Below are 20,613 nucleotides of genomic sequence, written 5' to 3' on the forward strand. Positions count from 1 at the left end.
GAAATACAGCGAAGCTTGTAGAAATGAAAATATCGACATTTGCAAAATAAAGGCAACAGTAGTATACCGCTGTTCAAAACTCATAAATCTATGGACAAAAAATAAAATCGGGGCAACAAAACAAAACCGAGAGAAACGCATTAAATATAAGAGAACAACGCCACAACATTAAAATGTAAAACACACAGAAACGGACTAAGCACTTAACAATGACCTTCATATAATAATTAATAATTTGCATGAAATGCATAAATTTGAAAATGCCAATTAACGATCAAGCCCTGTAAATATCAGAGGTTCTCCTTTAATGGAGGAAGTTTCGCTCCACAATTACAGTTCTGACGTCATTTCATGTACCGACGTCTTTGCTGCCACTTCACTTGTTTGACGCCATAGGCCTATATTAAAACGACATTGATTTTGGACATCTTTGCAAAACAGGTATTGTCAATGTGTAAAATCAAATGTATCTCTTTGAATATAAACACAAAACTCTCTTAAAAAGGGGGGTTTCTTATCACAGGCACTTGTTTCTATCAATGCCAATGAGAGAGGCGGTTTCCACACTTATAGTCATACGAAACATGACGAGTCAGTCGAGTGTCGAAGGTAAACCACCATTTAGAGGATGCATTCGTGTCTCTAAATTTTGCAAGCTACATTTCCAAGGCTTCCAACTAGGTCCCAATTGAAATGCATTGATCGTTAAAAAAAGGGGGGTCAATTTACGAAACCTCTCCATTTTGAATCCGCCACTGTCACCTCTAAGAGTGGATCTCTTGAATCATTGTGAAAAATAAATAAACAGGAGCTAGCTAATCTTATTAATAGGGGAGTTAATGACCGTCTTAAAGTTGAAAGGCTGCTACATCGACGCAGGAAGGCGTCAAAAAACAAAAAATTAAAATAGCCTTGTGCCCTTGTCCTTCCAACAAAAAACTTTCATGCATTTTTCAATGATCTTCATTGTTTCTTTTATTTTTTTTACTTTAATTTTGTAATTTGAATAAATGAATAAAGATATGAGTATGACACCTTATCGCTATTTGTCCGCCATTACTGGACATCACACAGGGTCCCGTAAAAGTTGGTCATGACATAAAACCTTGACACTACAGAGTGGGTCTCATTGGGGTCTAAGCGTGACGCGGGATTGCCGATTTTTCGTAAGCGTAAAACGTGAAAGTCAAATTATTGTGTCGTGAAAACGGGAAATGAGGTCTTGCGGGACCCGGGAATTGACAAAAAAAAAATTGCTGACAGCGGGATACGGGAATCTGACAAAACAGTAAGCGGGATCCGGGATCGGAACCCCCCAATGAGACCCCCTACAGAGATTTTAATTGATACCTGCTCTTCGAAATATATTCTATTTACTCATACCAAAATCAGAAAACTACTAGTATAATTATTTGAAATGTTTATCTTCTTTTTCAGACAATTATAATCGTCACGACCCTAAACCATCATGGCACGTGTTGCTATGATAACACTTTTAGTCGTGATTTGTACAATATTTGTTGAAGCCAGGTGGAAAAGAGGAACTGCAGAGAGTAAGCATTATCTATACTCTGCGTTTAGTAAAACTTATTGTTCATTACGATGTGCATGTTGTGTCAAATTAACAATACTGTCAGCAATGAGGACAAATAACACAAAGACATACAGAATGCAGAGAGGTTTTTATAAACTTAATTCTATGCTGATGCAATTAAAATCAGTAATACGCACCTCCTGGTAAAGAATAAGTCCAACAACGCAAAGCACCTGTTCACTACAAACAGACTCAATAGACAACCTCCACCAGTCCAGTAAAAAGTCAAGACAGATCGATTTAAACAGGCTCAATAGACAATACCCACCAGTTCAGTAAAAAGTCCTGACAGATCGATTTAAACAGGCTCAATAGACAAAACCCACCAGTCCAGTAAAAAGTCCTGACAGATCGATTTAAACAGGCTCAATAGACAACCCCCACCAGTCCAGTAAAAAGTCAAGACAAATCGATTTAAACAGGCTCAATAGACAATACCCACCAGTTCAGTAAAAAGTCCTGACAGATCGATTTAAACAGGCTCAATAGACAACCCCCACCAGTCCAGTAAAAAGTCCTGACAGATCGATTTAAACAGGCTCAATAGACAACCCCCACCAGTCCAGTAAAAAGTCCTGACAGATCGATTTAACAGGCTCAATAGACAACCCCCACCAGTCCAGTAAAAAGTCCTGACATATCGATTTAAACAGGCTCAATAGACAACCCCCACCAGTCCAGTAAAAAGTCCTGACAAATCGATTTAAACAGGCTCAATAGACAACCCCCACCAGTCCAGTAAAAAGTCAAGACAGATCGATTTAAACAGGCTCTATAGACAATACCCACCAGTCCAGTAAAAAGTCGGACAGATCGATTTAAACAGGCTCAACAGACAACCCCCACCAGTCCAGTAAAAAGTCGGACAGATCGATTTAAACAGGCTCAATATACAACCCCCACCAGTCCAGTAAAAAGTCCTGACAGATCGATTTAAACAGGCTCAATATACAACCCCCACCAGTCCAGTAAAAAGTCCTGACAGATCTATTTAAACAGGCTCAATAGACAACCCCCACCAGTCCAGTAAAAAGTCCTGACAGATCGATTTAAACAGGCTCAATAGACAACCCCCACCAGTCCAGTATAAAGTCCTGACAGATCTATTTAAACAGGCTCAATAGACAACCCCCACCAGTCCAGTAAAAAGTCCTGACAGATCGATTTAAACAGGTTCAATAGACAATACCCACCAGTCCAGTAAAAAGTCCTGACAGATCTATTTAAACAGGCTCAATAGACAATACCCACCAGTTCAGTAAAAAGTCCTGACAGATCGATTTAAACAGGCTCAATAGACAACCCCCACCAGTCCAGTAAAAAGTCCTGACAGATCGATTTAAACAGGCTCAATAGACAATACCCACCAGTCCAGTAAAAATTCCTGACAAATCGATTTAAACAGGCTCAATAGACAACCCCCACCAATCCAGTAAAAAGTCCTGACAAATCGATTTAAACAGGCTCAATAGACAACCCCCACCAGTCCAGTAAAAAGTCCTGACAGATCGATTTAAACAGGCTCAATAAACAATACCCACCAGTCCAGTAAAAATTCCTGACAAATCGATTTAAACAGGCTCAATAGACAACCCCCACAAGACTGTCCAGTAAAAAGTCCTGTCAGACAGATCGATTTAAACAGGTTCAATAAACAATACCCACCAGTCCAGTAAAAAGTCCTGACAAATCGATTTAAACAGGCTCAATATACAACCCCCACCAGTCCAGTAAAAAAACTGACAGATCGATTTAAACAGGCTAAATATACAACCCCCACCAGTCCAGTAAAAAGTCCTGACAGATCGATATAAACAGGCTCAATAGACAACCCCCACCAGTCCAGTAAAAAGTCAAGACAAATCGATTTAAACAGGCTCAATAGACAATACCCACCAGTTCAGTAAAAAGTCCTGACAGATCGATTTAAACAGGCTCAATAGACAATACCCACCAGTCCAGTAAAAAGTCCTGACAGATCGATTTAAACAGGCTCAATAGACAACCCCCACCAGTCCAGTAAAAAGTCAAGACAAATCGATTTAAACAGGCTCAATAGACAATACCCACCAGTTCAGTAAAAAGTCCTGACAGATCGATTTAAACAGGCTCAATAGACAACCCCCACCAGTCCAGTAAAAAGTCCTGACAGATCGATTTAAACAGGCTCAATAGACAACCCCCACCAGTCCAGTAAAAAGTCCTGACAGATCGATTTAAACAGGCTCAATAGACAACCCCCACCAGTCCAGTAAAAAGTCCTGACAGATCGATTTAAACAGGCTCAATAGACAACCCCCACCAGTCCAGTAAAAAGTCCTGACAAATCGATTTAAACAGGCTCAATAGACAACCCCCACCAGTCCAGTAAAAAGTCAAGACAGATCGATTTAAACAGACTCTATAGACAATACCCACCAGTCCAGTAAAAAGTCGGACAGATCGATTTAAACAGGCTCAACAGACAACCCCCACCAGTCCAGTAAAAAGTCGGACAGATCGATTTAAACAGGCTCAATATACAACCCCCACCAGTCCAGTAAAAAGTCCTGACAGATCGATTTAAACAGGCTCAATATACAACCCCCACCAGTCCAGTAAAAAGTCCTGACAGATCTATTTAAACAGGCTCAATAGACAACCCCCACCAGTCCAGTAAAAAGTCCTGACAGATCGATTTAAACAGGCTCAATAGACAACCCCCACCAGTCCAGTAAAAAGTCCTGACAGATCTATTTAAACAGGCTCAATAGACAACCCCAACCAGTCCAGTAAAAAGTCCTGACAGATCGATTTAAACAGGTTCAATAGACAATACCCACCAGTCCAGTAAAAAGTCCTGACAGATCTATTTAAACAGGCTCAATAGACAATACCCACCAGTTCAGTAAAAAGTCCTGACAGATCGATTGAAACAGGCTCAATAGACAACCCCCACCAGTCCAGTAAAAAGTCCTGACAGATCGATTTAAACAGGCTCAATAGACAATACCCACCAGTCCAGTAAAAATTCCTGACAAATCGATTTAAACAGGCTCAATAGACAACCCCCACCAATCCAGTAAAAAGTCCTGACAAATCGATTTAAACAGGCTCAATAGACAACGCCCACCAGTCCAGTAAAAAGTCCTGAGAGATCGATTTATACAGGCTCAATAGACAATACCCACCAGTCCAGTAAAAATTCCTGACAAATCGATTTAAACAGGCTCAATAGACAACCCCCACCAGACTGTCCAGTAAAAAGTCCTGTCAGACAGATCGATTTAAACAGGTTCAAAAAACAATACCCACCAGTCCAGTAAAAAGTCCTGACAAATCGATTTAAACAGGCTCAATATACAACCCCCACCAGTCCAGTAAAAAGCCCTGACAGATCGATTTAAACAGTCTTAATATACAACCCCCACCAGTTCAGTAAAAAGTCCTGACAAATCGATTTAAACAGGCTCAATAGACAACCCCCACCAGTCCAGTAAAAAGTCCTGACAGATCGATTTAAACAGGCTCAATAGACAACCCCCACCAGTCCAGTAAAAAGTTCTGACAGATCGATTTAAACAGGCTCAATAGACAACCCCCACCAGTCCAGTAAAAAGTCCTGACAGATCGATTTAAACAGGCTCAATAGACAACCCCCACCAGTCCAGTAAAAAGTCCTGAAAGATCTATTTAAACAGGCTCAATATACAACCCCCACCAGTCCAGTAAAAAGTCAAGACAAATCGATTTAAATAGGCTCAATAGACAATACCCACCAGTCCAGTAAAAAGTCCTGACAGACCGATTTAAACAGGTTCAATAAACAATACCCACCAGTCCAGTAAAAAGTCCTGACAGATCGATTTAAACAGGCTCAATAGACAACCCCCACCAGTCCAGTAAAACGTCCTGACAGATCTATTTAAACAGGCTCAATAGACAACCCCCACCAGTCCAGTAAAAAGTCCTGACAGATCGATTTAAACAGGCTCAACAGACCACCCCATACCAGACCAGTAAAAAGTCCTGACAGATCGATTTAAACAGGTTCAATAGACAACCCCCACCAGTCCAGTAAAAAGTCCTGACAGATCTATTTAAACAGGCTCAATAGACAATACCCACCAGTCCAGTAAAAAGTCCTGACAAATCGATTTAAACAAGCTCAATAGGCAACCCCCACCAGTTCAGTAAAAAGTCAAGACAAATCGATTTATTAAGGCTCAATAGACAACCCCCACCAGTCCAGTAAAAAGTCCTGACAGATCTATTTAAACAGGCTCAATAGACAATACCCACCAGTCCAGTAAAAAGTCCTGACAAATCGATTTAAACAAGCTCAATAGACAACCCCCACCAGTTCAGTAAAAAGTCAAGACAAATCGATTTATTAAGGCTCAATAGACAACCCCCACCAGTCCAGTAAAAAGTCCTGACAGATCTATTTAAACAGGCTCAATAGACAATACCCACCAGTCCAGTAAAAAGTCCTGACAGATCTAGTTAAACAGGCTCAATAGACAATACCCACCAGTCCAGTAAAAAGTCCTGACAGATCTATTTAAACAGGCTCAATAGACAATACCCACCAGTTCAGTAAAAAGTCCTGACAGATCGATTTAACCAGGCTCAATAGACAACCCCCACCAGTCCAGTAAAAAGTCCTGACAGATCGATTTAAACAGGTTCAATAGACAACCCCCCACCAGTCCAGTAAAAAGTCCTGACAGATCTATTTAAACAGGCTCAATAGACAACCCCCACCAGTCCAGTAAAAAGTCCTGACAGATCGATTTAAACAGGTTCAATAGACAATACCCACCAGTCCAGTAAAAAGTCCTGACAGATCTATTTAAACAGGCTCAATAGACAATACCCACCAGTTCAGTAAAAAGTCCTGACAGATCGATTTAAACAGGCTCAATAGACAACCCCCACCAGTCCAGTAAAAAGTCCTGACAGATCGATTTAAACAGGCTCAATAGACAATACCCACCAGTCCAGTAAAAATTCCTGACAAATCGATTTAAACAGGCTCAATAGACAACCCCCACCAATCCAGTAAAAAGTCCTGACAAATCGATTTAAACAGGCTCAATAGACAACCCCCACCAGTCCAGTAAAAAGTCCTGACAGATCGATTTAAACAGGCTCAATAGACAATACCCACCAGTCGTGTAAAAATTCCTGACAAATCGATTTAAACAGGCTCAATAGACAACCCCCACCAGACTGTCCAGTAAAAGGTCCTGACAGATCGATTTAAACAGGTTCAATAAACAATACCCACCAGTCCAGTAAAAATTCCTGACAAATCGATTTAAACAGGCTCAATAGACAACCCCCACCAGACTGTCCAGTAAAAAGTCCTGTCAGACAGATCGATTTAAACAGGTTCAAAAAACAATACCCACCAGTCCAGTAAAAAGTCCTGACAAATCGATTTAAACAGGCTCAATATACAACCCCCACCAGTCCAGTAAAAAGCCCTGACAGATCGATTTAAACAGGCTCAATATACAACCCCCACCAGTCCAGTAAAAAGTCCTGACAAATCGATTTAAACAGGCTCAATAGACAACCCCCACCAGTCCAGTAAAAAGTCCTGACAGATCGATTTAAACAGGCTCAATAGACAACCCCCACCAGTCCAGTAAAAAGTTCTGACAGATCGATTTAAACAGGCTCAATAGACAACCCCCACCAGTCCAGTAAAAAGTCCTGACAGATCGATTTAAACAGGCTCAATAGACAACCCCCACCAGTCCAGTAAAAAGTCCTGAAAGATCTATTTAAACAGGCTCAATATACAACCCCCACCAGTCCAGTAAAAAGTCAAGACAAATCGATTTAAATAGGCTCAATAGACAATACCCACCAGTCCAGTAAAAAGTCCTGACAGACCGATTTAAACAGGTTCAATAAACAATACCCACCAGTCCAGTAAAAAGTCCTGACAGATCGATTTAAACAGGCTCAATAGACAACCCCCACCAGTCCAGTAAAACGTCCTGACAGATCTATTTAAACAGGCTCAATAGACAACCCCCACCAGTCCAGTAAAAAGTCCTGACAGATCGATTTAAACAGGCTCAACAGACCACCCCATACCAGACCAGTAAAAAGTCCTGACAGATCGATTTAAACAGGTTCAATAGACAACCCCCACCAGTCCAGTAAAAAGTCCTGACAGATCTATTTAAACAGGCTCAATAGACAATACCCACCAGTCCAGTAAAAAGTCCTGACAAATCGATTTAAACAAGCTCAATAGGCAACCCCCACCAGTTCAGTAAAAAGTCAAGACAAATCGATTTATTAAGGCTCAATAGACAACCCCCACCAGTCCAGTAAAAAGTCCTGACAGATCTATTTAAACAGGCTCAATAGACAATACCCACCAGTCCAGTAAAAAGTCCTGACAAATCGATTTAAACAAGCTCAATAGACAACCCCCACCAGTTCAGTAAAAAGTCAAGACAAATCGATTTATTAAGGCTCAATAGAAAACCCCCACCAGTCCAGTAAAAAGTCCTGACAGATCTATTTAAACAGGCTCAATAGACAATACCCACCAGTCCAGTAAAAAGTCCTGACAGATCGATTTAACCAGGCTCAATAGACAACCCCCACCAGTCCAGTAAAAAGTCCTGACAGATCGATTTAAACAGGTTCAATAGACAACCCCCACCAGTCCAGTAAAAAGTCCTGACAGATCTATTTAAACAGGCTCAATAGACAACCCCCACCAGTCCAGTAAAAAGTCCTGACAAATCGATTTAAACAGGCTCAATGTACAACCCCCACCAGTCCAGTAAAAAGCCCTGACAGATCGATTTAAACAGGCTCAATATACAACCCCCACCAGTCCAGTAAAAAGTCCTGACAAATCGATTTAAACAGGCTCAATAGACAACCCCCACCAGTCCAGTAAAAAGTCCTGACAGATCGATTTAAACAGGCTCAATAGACAACCCCCACCAGTCCAGTAAAAAGTTCTGACAGATCGATTTAAACAGGCTCAATAGACAACCCCCACCAGTCCAGTAAAAAGTCCTGACAGATCGATTTAAACAGGCTCAATAGACAACCCCCACCAGTCCAGTAAAAAGTCCTGAAAGATCTATTTAAACAGGCTCAATATACAACCCCCACCAGTCCAGTAAAAAGTCAAGACAAATCGATTTAAATAGGCTCAATAGACAATACCCACCAGTCCAGTAAAAAGTCCTGACAGACCGATTTAAACAGGTTCAATAAACAATACCCACCAGTCCAGTAAAAAGTCCTGACAGATCGATTTAAACAGGCTCAATAGACAACCCCCACCAGTCCAGTAAAACGTCCTGACAGATCTATTTAAACAGGCTCAATAGACAACCCCCACCAGTCCAGTAAAAAGTCCTGACAGATCGATTTAAACAGGCTCAACAGACCACCCCATACCAGACCAGTAAAAAGTCCTGACAGATCGATTTAAACAGGTTCAATAGACAACCCCCACCAGTCCAGTAAAAAGTCCTGACAGATCTATTTAAACAGGCTCAATAGACAATACCCACCAGTCCAGTAAAAAGTCCTGACAAATCGATTTAAACAAGCTCAATAGGCAACCCCCACCAGTTCAGTAAAAAGTCAAGACAAATCGATTTATTAAGGCTCAATAGACAACCCCCACCAGTCCAGTAAAAAGTCCTGACAGATCTATTTAAACAGGCTCAATAGACAATACCCACCAGTCCAGTAAAAAGTCCTGACAAATCGATTTAAACAAGCTCAATAGACAACCCCCACCAGTTCAGTAAAAAGTCAAGACAAATCGATTTATTAAGGCTCAATAGAAAACCCCCACCAGTCCAGTAAAAAGTCCTGACAGATCTATTTAAACAGGCTCAATAGACAATACCCACCAGTCCAGTAAAAAGTCCTGACAGATCGATTTAACCAGGCTCAATAGACAACCCCCACCAGTCCAGTAAAAAGTCCTGACAGATCGATTTAAACAGGTTCAATAGACAACCCCCACCAGTCCAGTAAAAAGTCCTGACAGATCTATTTAAACAGGCTCAATAGACAACCCCCACCAGTCCAGTAAAAAGTCCTGACAGATCGATTTAACCAGGCTCAATAGACAACCCCCACCAGTCCAGTAAAAAGTCCTGACAGATCGATTTAAACAGGTTCAATAGACAACCCCCACCAGTCCAGTAAAAAGTCCTGACAGATCTATTTAAACAGGCTCAATAGACAACCCCCACCAGTCCAGTAAAAAGTCCTGACAGATCGATTTAAACAGGTTCAATAGACAATACCCACCAGTCCAGTAAAAAGTCCTGACAGATCTATTTAAACAGGCTCAATAGACAATACCCACCAGTTCAGTAAAAAGTCCTGACAGATCGATTTAAACAGGCTCAATAGACAACCCCCACCAGTCCAGTAAAAAGTCCTGACAGATCGATTTAAACAGGCTCAATAGACAATACCCACCAGTCCAGTAAAAATTCCTGACAAATCGATTTAAACAGGCTCAATAGACAACCCCCACCAATCCAGTAAAAAGTCCTGACAAATCGATTTAAACAGGCTCAATAGACAACCCCCACCAGTCCAGTAAAAAGTCCTGACAGATCGATTTAAACAGGCTCAATAGACAATACCCACCAGTCGTGTAAAAATTCCTGACAAATCGATTTAAACAGGCTCAATAGACAACCCCCACCAGACTGTCCAGTAAAAGGTCCTGACAGATCGATTTAAACAGGTTCAATAAACAATACCCACCAGTCCAGTAAAAAGTCCTGACAAATCGATTTAAACAGGCTCAATATACAACCCCCACCAGTCCAGTAAAAAGTCCTGACAGATCGATTTAAACAGGCTCAATATACAACCCCCACCAGTCCTGTAAAAAGTCCTGACAAATCGATTTAAACAGGCTCAATAGACAACCCCCACCAGTCCAGTAAAAAGTCCTGACAGATCGATTTAAACAGGCTCAATAGACAACCCCCACCAGTCCAGTAAAAAGTCCTGACAGATCGATTTAAACAGGCTCAATAGACAACCCCCACCAGTCCAGTAAAAAAGTCCTGACAGATCGATTTAAACAGGCTCAATAGACAATACCCACCAGTCCAGTAAAAAGTCCTGACAGATCGATTTAAACAGGCTCAATAGACAACCCCCACCAGTCCAGTAAAAAGTCCTGACAGATCTATTTAAACAGGTTCAATAAACAATACCCACCAGTCCAGTAAAAATCCTGACAGATCGATTTAAACAGGCTCAATAGACAACCCCCACCAGTCCAGTAAAAAGTCCTGACAGATCTATTTAAACAGGCTCAATAGACAACCCCCACCAGTCCAGTAAAAAGTCCTGACAGATCGATTTAAACAGGCTCAATAGACAACCCCCACCAGTCCAGTAAAAAGTCCTGACAGATCGATTTAAACAGGTTCAATAAACAACCCCCACCAGTCCAGTAAAAAGTCCTGACAGATCGATTTAAACAGGCTCAATAGACAACCCCCACCAGTCCAGTAAAAAGTCCTGACAGATCGATTTAAACAGGCTCAATAGACAACCCCCACCAATCCAGTAAAAAGTCCTGACAGATCTATTTAAACAGGTTTAATAAACAATACCCACCAGTCCAGTAAAAAGTCCTGACAGATCGATTTAAACAGGCTCAATAGACAACCCCCACCAGTCCAGTAGAAAGTCCTGACAGATCGATTTAAACAGGCTCAATAGACAATACCCACCAGTCCAGTAAAAATTCCTGACAAATCGATTTAAACAGGCTCAATAGACAACCCCCACCAGACTGTCCAGTAAAAGGTCCTGACAGATCGATTTAAACAGGTTCAATAAACAATACCCACCAGTCCAGTAAAAAGTCCTGACAAATCGATTTAAACAGGCTCAATATACAACCCCCACCAGTCCAGTAAAAAGTCCTGACAGATCGATTTAAACAGGCTCAATATACAACCCCCACCAGTCCTGTAAAAAGTCCTGACAAATCGATTTAAACAGGCTCAATAGACAACCCCCACCAGTCCAGTAAAAAGTCCTGACAGATCGATTTAAACAGGCTCAATAGACAACCCCCACCAGTCCAGTAAAAAGTCCTGACAGATCGATTTAAACAGGCTCATTAGACAACCCCCACCAGTCCAGTAAAAAGTCCTGACAGATCGATTTAAACAGGCTCAATAGACAATACCCACCAGTCCAGTAAAAAGTCCTGACAGATCGATTTAAACAGGCTCAATAGACAACCCCCACCAGTCCAGTAAAAAGTCCTGACAAATCTATTTAAACAGGTTCAATAATTAATACCCACCAGTCCAGTAAAAATCCTGACAGATCGATTTAAACAGGCTCAATAGACAACCCCCACCAGTCCAGTAAAAAGTCCTGACAGATCTATTTAAACAGGCTCAATAGACAACCCCCACCAGTCCAGTAAAAAGTCCTGACAGATCGATTTAAACAGGCTCAATAGACAACCCCCACCAGTCCAGTAAAAAGTCCTGACAGATCGATTTAAACAGGTTCAATAAACAACCCCCACCAGTCCAGTAAAAAGTCCTGACAGATCGATTTAAACAGGCTCAATAGACAACCCCCACCAGTCCAGTAAAAATTCCTGACAGATCGATTTAAACAGGCTCAATAGACAACCCCCACCAGTCCAGTAAAAAGTCCTGACAGATCTATTTAAACAGGTTTAATAAACAATACCCACCAGTCCAGTAAAAAGTCCTGACAGATCGATTGAAACAGGCTCAATAGACAACCCCCACCAGTCCAGTAAAAAGTCCTGACAGACCGATTTAAACAGGCTCAATAGACAACCCCCACCAGTCCAGTAAAAAGTCCTGACAGATCGATTTAAACAGGCTCAATAGACAACCCCCACCAGTCCAGTAAAAAGTCCTGACATATCGATTTAAACAGGCTCAATAGACAACCCCCACCAGTCCAGTAAAAAGTCCTGACAGATCTATTTAAACAGGCTCAATAGACAACCCCCACCAATCCAGTAAAAAGTCCTGACAGACCGATTTAAACAGGCTCAATAGACAACCCCCACCAGTCCAGTAAAAAGTCCTGACAAATCGATTTAAACAGGCTCAATAGACAACCCCCACCAGTCCAGTAAAAAGTCCTGACAGATCTATTTAAACAGGCTCAATAGACAACCCCACCAGTCCAGTAAAAAATCCTGACAGATCGATTTAAACAGGCTCAATAGACAACCCCCACCAGTCCAGTAAAAAGTCCTGACAAATCGATTTAAACAGGCTCAATAGACAACCCCCACCAGTCCAGTAAAAAGTCCTGACAGATCTATTTAAACAGGCTCAATAGACAACCCCCACCAGTCCAGTAAAAAGTCAAGACAAATCGATTTAAACAGGCTCAATAGACAACCCCCACCAGTCCAGTAAAAAGTCAAGACAAATCGATTTAAACAGGCTCAATAGACAATACCCACCAGTCCAGTAAAAAGTCCTGACAGATCTATTTAAACAGGCTCAATAGACAATACCCACCAGTTCAGTAAAAAGTCCTGACAGATCGATTTAACCAGGCCCAATAGACAACCCCCACCAGTCCAGTAAAAAGTCCTGACAGATCGATTTAAACAGGTTCAATAGACAACCCCCACCAGTCCAGTAAAAAGTCCTGACAGATCTATTTAAACAGGCTGAATAGACAACCCCCACCAGTCCAGTAAAAAGTCCTGACAGATCGATTTAAACAGGTTCAATAGACAATACCCACCAGTCCAGTAAAAAGTCCTGACAGATCTATTTAAACAGGCTCAATAGACAATACCCACCAGTTCAGTAAAAAGTCCTGACAGATCGATTTAAACAGGCTCAATAGACAACCCCCACCAGTCCAGTAAAAAGTCCTGACAGATCGATTTAAACAGGCTCAATAGACAATACCCACCAGTCCAGTAAAAATTCCTGACAAATCGATTTAAACAGGCTCAATAGACAACCCCCACCAATCCAGTAAAAAGTCCTGACAAATCGATTTAAACAGGCTCAATAGACAACCCCCACCAGTCCAGTAAAAAGTCCTGACAGATCGATTTAAACAGGCTCAATAGACAATACCCACCAGTCCAGTAAAAATTCCTGACAAATCGATTTAAACAGGCTCAATAGACAACCCCCACCAGACTGTCCAGTAAAAGGTCCTGACAGATCGATTTAAACAGGTTCAATAAACAATACCCACCAGTCCAGTAAAAAGTCCTGACAAATCGATTTAAACAGGCTCAATATACAACCCCCACCAGTCCAGTAAAAAGTCCTGACAGATCGATTTAAACAGGCTCAATAAACAACCCCCACCAGTCCTGTAAAAAGTCCTGACAAATCGATTTAAACAGGCTCAATAGACAACCCCCACCAGTCCAGTAAAAAGTCCTGACAGATCGATTTAAACAGGCTCAATAGACAACCCCCACCAGTCCAGTAAAAAGTCCTGACAGATCGATTTAAACAGGCTCAATAGACAATACCCACCAGTCCAGTAAAAAGTCCTGACAGATCGATTTAAACAGGCTCAATAGACAACCCCCACCAGTCCAGTAAAAAGTCCTGACAGATCTATTTAAACAGGTTCAATAAACAATACCCACCAGTCCAGTAAAAATCCTGACAGATCGATTTAAACAGGCTCAATAGACAACCCCCACCAGTCCAGTAAAAAGTCCTGACAGATCGATTTAAACAGGTTCAATAAACAATACCCACCAGTCCAGTAAAAAGTCCTGACAGATCGATTTAAACAGGCTCAATAGACAACCCCCACCAGTCCAGTAAAAAGTCCTGACAGATCGATTTAAACAGGTTCAATAAACAACCCCCACCAGTCCAGTAAAAAGTCCTGACAGATCGATTTAAACAGGCTCAATAGACAACCCCCACCAGTCCAGTAAAAAGTCCTGACAGATCGATTTAAACAGGCTCAATAGACAACCCCCACCAGTCCAGTAAAAAGTCCTGACAGATCTATTTAAACAGGTTTAATAAACAATACCCACCAGTCCAGTAAAAAGTCCTGACAGATCGATTGAAACAGGCTCAATAGACAACCCCCACCAGTCCAGTAAAAAGTCCTGACAGACCGATTTAAACAGGCTCAATAGACAACCCCCACCAGTCCAGTAAAAAGTCCTGACAGATCGATTTAAACAGGCTCAATAGACAACCCCCACCAGTCCAGTAAAAAGTCCTGACAGATCGATTTAAACAGGCTCAATAGACAACCCCCACCAGTCCAGTAAAAAGTCCTGACAGATCGATTTAAACAGGCTCAATAGACAACCCCCACCAGTCCAGTAAAAAGTCCTGACAGATCTATTTAAACAGGCTCAATAGACAACCCCACCAGTCCAGTAAAAAATCCTGACAGATCGATTTAAACAGGCTCAATAGACAACCCCCACCAGTCCAGTAAAAAGTCCTGACAAATCGATTTAAACAGGCTCAATAGACAACCCCCACCAGTCTAGTAAAAAGTCCTGACAGATCTATTTAAACAGGCTCAATAGACAACCCCCACCAGTCCAGTAAAAAGTCCTGACAAATCGATTTAAACAGGCTCAATAGACAACCCCCACCAGTCCAGTAAAAAGTCAAGACAAATCGATTTAAATAGGCTCAATAGACATTACCCACCAGTCCAGTAAAAAGTCAAGACAGATCGATTAAAAAAACTACAACACATATAGTCAAGACAGACAGATTGTAACTGCTACAAAACATATAGTCTAAACAGTCCGCTTTTAACTGCTACACAACATTAGGGACGACATCAAAAGATCGATGTATGATAAAAAACTTAAATAGTTTGGGGGTGGGGGGTCAGTTAAAATTCTGCAAGTTTTGTATATCTAAAATCGATTTTGACATATATATCCCTATAGGTAAATAAATTTTTCCCAAATTAAGTTAAGAGGGGGTAGGGGGGTTAGTGAAAAAATTATGGGAATTAAGTGTTTTATCCTTCATTGAACTTTTGATGTCGTCCATTTCAAACTGCTACACAACATTAACTTAAGTCAAGACAGACCGATTCAACTGCTACAAAACATATAGTAAAGACAGACAGATTCAAACTGCTACAAAACATGTAGTCCAGACAAACCGATTTAAAATGCTATACAATATAAAGTCCAGACAGACCGATCCAAACTGCTACAAAACATTAAGTCCAGACATTGATTATAACTGCTACAAAACATTAAGTCCAAACATTCATTATAACTGCTATACAACATAAAGTCAGAACAGACTGATTCAAACTGCTACACAACATAAAGTCCAGGCATTGATTATAACTGCTATACAACATAAAGTCAGAACAGACTGATTCAAACTGCTACGAAACATTGAAGTCCAAAACAGACTGATTCTAACTGCTACATAACATAAAGTCAAAACAGACTGATTATAACTGCTACAAAACGTAAAGTCCAGCTGACATTGATTCTAACTGTTATACAACAAAAAATGAACATAAAGTCCAGACAGTCCGATTCCAACTGCTACAAAACATGAAGTCCAAACAGACTGATTATAACTGCTATACAACATAAAGTCCAAACAGACAGATTCAAACTGCTACAAAACATTTAGTCCAAACAGACTGATTATAACTGCTACACAACATAAAGTCAGAACATACTGATTCAAACTGCTACAAAACATGAAGTTCAGACACTGATTCTAACTGCTACACAACATTAAGTCCAAAACAGACTGATTCTAACTGCTATACAACATAAAGTCGAGACACTGATTCTAACTGCTATACAACATAAAGTCGAGACACTGATTCTAACTGCTACACAACATAAAGTCCAGACATTGATTATAACTGCTATACAACATAAAGTCAGAACAGACTGATTCAAACTGCTACAAAACATGAAGTCCAGACACTGATTCTAACTGCTACACAACATTAAGTCCAAAACAGACTGATTCTAACTGCTATACAACATAAAGTCGAGACACTGATTCTAACTGCTACACAACATAAAGTCCAGACATTGATTATAACTGCTATACAACATAAAGTCAGAACAGACTGATTCAAACTGCTACAAAACATGAAGTCCAGACACTGATTCTAACTGCTACACAACATTAAGTCCAAAACAGACTGATTCTAACTGCTATACAACATAAAGTCGAGACACTGATTCTAACTGCTACACAACATAAAGTCCAGACATTGATTATAACTGCTATACAACATAAAGTCAGAACAGACTGATTCAAACTGCTACAAAACATGAAGTCCAGACACTGATTCTAACTGCTACACAACATTAAGTCCAAAACAGACTGATTCTAACTGCTATACAACATAAAGTCGAAACAGACTGATTCTAACTGCTACATAACATAAATTCCAGACAGAACGATTCAAACTTTTAAAAAACATATAAACCAGACAGACTGCTATAAAATAAAAATAGTCAAGACAGATCGATCGATCCAAACTGCTACACAACATATTTTATAGAACAGACAAACCGATTCAAACTGCTACAAAACATGTAGTCCACACAAACCGATCTAAACTGCTACAAAACGTATAGTCCTGATACACAGATTCAGACTGCTACACACCATGGAGTCCAGACAGACTGATGCAAACTGCTACAAAACAGACCGATTGGAACAGGCACAAAACATGTAGTCCAGACACCAATTTGAACACGCATTAAACAAAGAGTCCAGACAGATGACTCGAACAGGCACAAAACACATGTATCACATCTTATAGCCATAATCTAGACAAACCTGCATGAATTCAAGTGGCACAACACACTTGAAATAATTATTATGCTTTTATAATTTTATTCAATACTAATTTCATGATTGTAGGTGAATTTGCAAGAATACAAAATTCAGTTCCGTATTACTGGGAGGTTATATGTGATTATCAATATAATGGTGTATGCCGTTATAGGTATAAGAACCACAAGACAGGACAGACCCAAGAGACACAGCCACCACCGCCTGGTATGTTTTTGTATATTTGTTCCGTTGTTTTCCTCTTTTAGTTGTAGTGTTTCACTAGGGCTTGGTTTAAGTTTAAAACCACGATTTGTTTTCTTTTATCAGTTTACGACCGATAAATAGAGGTATAATTTTACAGCGGTAGCCTTTGATATTTTATTATTAGTATATATCTTTATTCTCGTAAACCAAAGTACAATGGTACAGAGACATATACAAATAAATTTTAAATACAAATGTAAAAATAGAGACATAAAGTGATTACCCAGGAGATTCTAGGCATTTAATAATAAACCTTATAAACTTGGACAAATTGTTTAGTTCAGACGGGTTGCTACTATTCATGAGACCTTGAAATTTTAGAATATTTGGTCTGTTTATAAAAGGTTTCTTTAGTAGCAATTGTCTACTATCGTCTATTGCTGAGCATTCTAAAATGTAATGGAACTCGTCGCCAATATCACCGTTATTGCACAAAGTACAAATACGATTTTCTCTCTGAATGTTTTGCCATCTACCAATTTCGATAGGAATTTTTGTGTTCAAAGTTCTAAATCTACAAAAAGAAGCAATGTTTTTGTCATCTAAAATATCAAAGTAAGTTTCGAAATTTAAACTATTTTTGAATAACTTATAATTTAGAGCTTTTGGAGAATTCTGTACAGTAGCATACCATGTCTGTCTGAACTGGTCAGTTAGTCTTAATTTAACAGTATCATACAACCAGTTTTTACTTATAAAATATTTAGTGTTCCATATATTTGATAGTCCACAATTATCAAGCACAGATTTTACATTCTTGAACCAAGCTATATTTCCATTATAACTACCAGTAACAAGATTGTATAGAATAACAGGAAGTTTCTGATTTTCCCCAGTTACAAGCTTTTCCCAATAACTTATAGTACGTAATTTAATAAAAATATCCAATGGGAATCGGCCAAGTTCCCCATATATCATAAAATCAGGCGTGGACTTTTTAAGATTAAGCAGTAATTTACAAAATTTTAGATGAACACGTTCTATAACAGAGGTGTTACCCATTCCCCAGACTTCACACCCGTATAATAATATAGGCTTAACTACTTTATCAAATAGTTTTAGCTGGCTTTTAATATCTAAATTATGTAATCTCCCCTTTTTCAGAATATCGTACATAGCCCTTGTTGCTTTATCAGCTTGTGCCTTTTTTGCTTTTGTGAAACTTCCTGTTCTAGAAAATAATACACCAAGATATGTAAATTCTTCAACAATTTCTAACACAATATCAGCATATTTAAAACTAACATTTTGTAGTGGTCTACCTTTAGAAAAAAATACTATTTTGCTTTTTGGGATATTGACTTTTAATTTCCATGTATCACAATATTCCTTTAAAGCGTCTAATTGTTTTTGTAGATCTGCTTGTGTTTCTGACATAAGTACAGTGTCGTCTGCGTACAATACAACAAACAGTTTTAAATACATATTTAGCTCATTCTCTATCTGATCTGATAAAGATTTCAAACCGCTTATATTTTTGTTCTGAAAAAATCTTTCTAAATCATTTAGATAAATAAAAAAAAGTATGGGAGATAAATTTTCTCCCTGTCTTACACCTACATTACATGGAAAGTAGTCTGAATATTCTCCATCACTGAAAATTCGTGATTTCACATTTTTATACATATTAAATATAGTGTTATACATCTTCCCATTCACTGTATGTAAAATGAGTTTTGACCAAAGACCAGATCTCCAAACTGTATCGAAAGCTTTAGCAAAATCAATAAAAGCACAAAAAAGTTTTTTCTTTTTTTGTCTCAGTAATTCAAATAAAATATGCAGAGTAAATATGCTGTCTATAGTGGAATAACCCTTTCTGAAACCAAACTGGTTTTCATTTAACAACAAATATTCTTCCAAAAAATTACTCAATCTTAAATTCAAAATTGACGTAAAAAGTTTACCCATACAGCTTAATATAGTTATAGGTCTGTAGTTTTGGGGATCTGACTGGTCACCTTTGTTTTTATAAAAAGGTATAACATTACCAACAAGCCAAAGTTCAGGCACTTTTCCAGTATCAAATACAATATTGAACAGTTTAACATAGATTGGCATGAAAATCTGAGAGGTGCTCTTAATATATTCATTTATGATGAAGTCATCGCCACAAGCTTTGCCATTTTTAAGATTTTTGATGCATTTAAAAATTTCATTTTCCGTAATAGAACTGTTTAATAACGAATTAAGTTCGTTATTTTCATCTATAATAGTTTCTTCACCAGCGTCAGGATCTGACGAATTTAAATTTTTGAAAAATTCAAAAAGTATATCAACAGGAATATTATTCCTTTTTTTCTCTTTATACGAGTTCAATATCTTCCAAAATTCTTTAGAATTACTATTTTTTAAAACATTCATCTTTTTTCTCATGGCTTTTTTATGCTTATTAATAGAAATGTTCATTTGCCTCTTATATTCACGTTCTGTATTCTTCATCTCCTCTCTTTTTAAACATGTTTTATTGCATTTATATCTTCTTTTTGCTATTCGAAAGCACAGCCTTTTTTCCCAACATATTTTGTCAAACCAAGGTTTAATAACTTTTTTTCGACATTTCTTTTCATGTCGTTTATATGTAAAAGATCCAAACACCTTTTCGGCTGAATCCAGCATTAAACCATTTACAGATTCAACTATTTTATTAATATTTTCTTGAGCCAGTATACTGGTATTCAACATAGTTAAATCATTATTTAATTGATCGATTTTATTTCTATCGATATTTCTCAAAAATTCGGCTTCTTTTTCACAATCCCATTTTTTGAAGCCCTTTCTTTCATGGCATGTAAAATCGTTTATTAAAATGTCATCGCATTCGACGATGTTATCAATCGAGTTGAAGACTAGCTAACAGTTCAGAGGCGAATGAACATCGGAAAAAAGAGCAGAAAAATCAAGTACAGACATATTTACAAT

At 39.1% G+C, this 20,613-nt stretch overlaps 1 protein-coding gene across 1 annotated transcript in view; it reads left to right on the top strand.

Annotated features, from left to right (window-relative positions):
- Nucleotides 1–340: 340 nt before the first annotated feature.
- LOC139515635 (uncharacterized) overlaps nt 341–20,613 on the top strand; it is a 32,560-nt gene continuing 12,287 nt past the window's right edge. The window contains exons 1-3 of the mRNA XM_071305260.1: nt 341–441; nt 1,438–1,553; nt 17,515–17,652. Of these exons, the coding sequence (XP_071161361.1) occupies nt 1,469–1,553; nt 17,515–17,652 (223 nt within the window). The 5' untranslated portion in view covers nt 341–441; nt 1,438–1,468. The remainder of the gene's footprint in view (nt 442–1,437; nt 1,554–17,514; nt 17,653–20,613) is intronic.

Source organism: Mytilus edulis, chromosome 3 (genome assembly GCF_963676685.1).
Source record: "Mytilus edulis chromosome 3, xbMytEdul2.2, whole genome shotgun sequence".
NCBI lineage: Eukaryota > Metazoa > Mollusca > Bivalvia > Mytilida > Mytilidae > Mytilus > Mytilus edulis.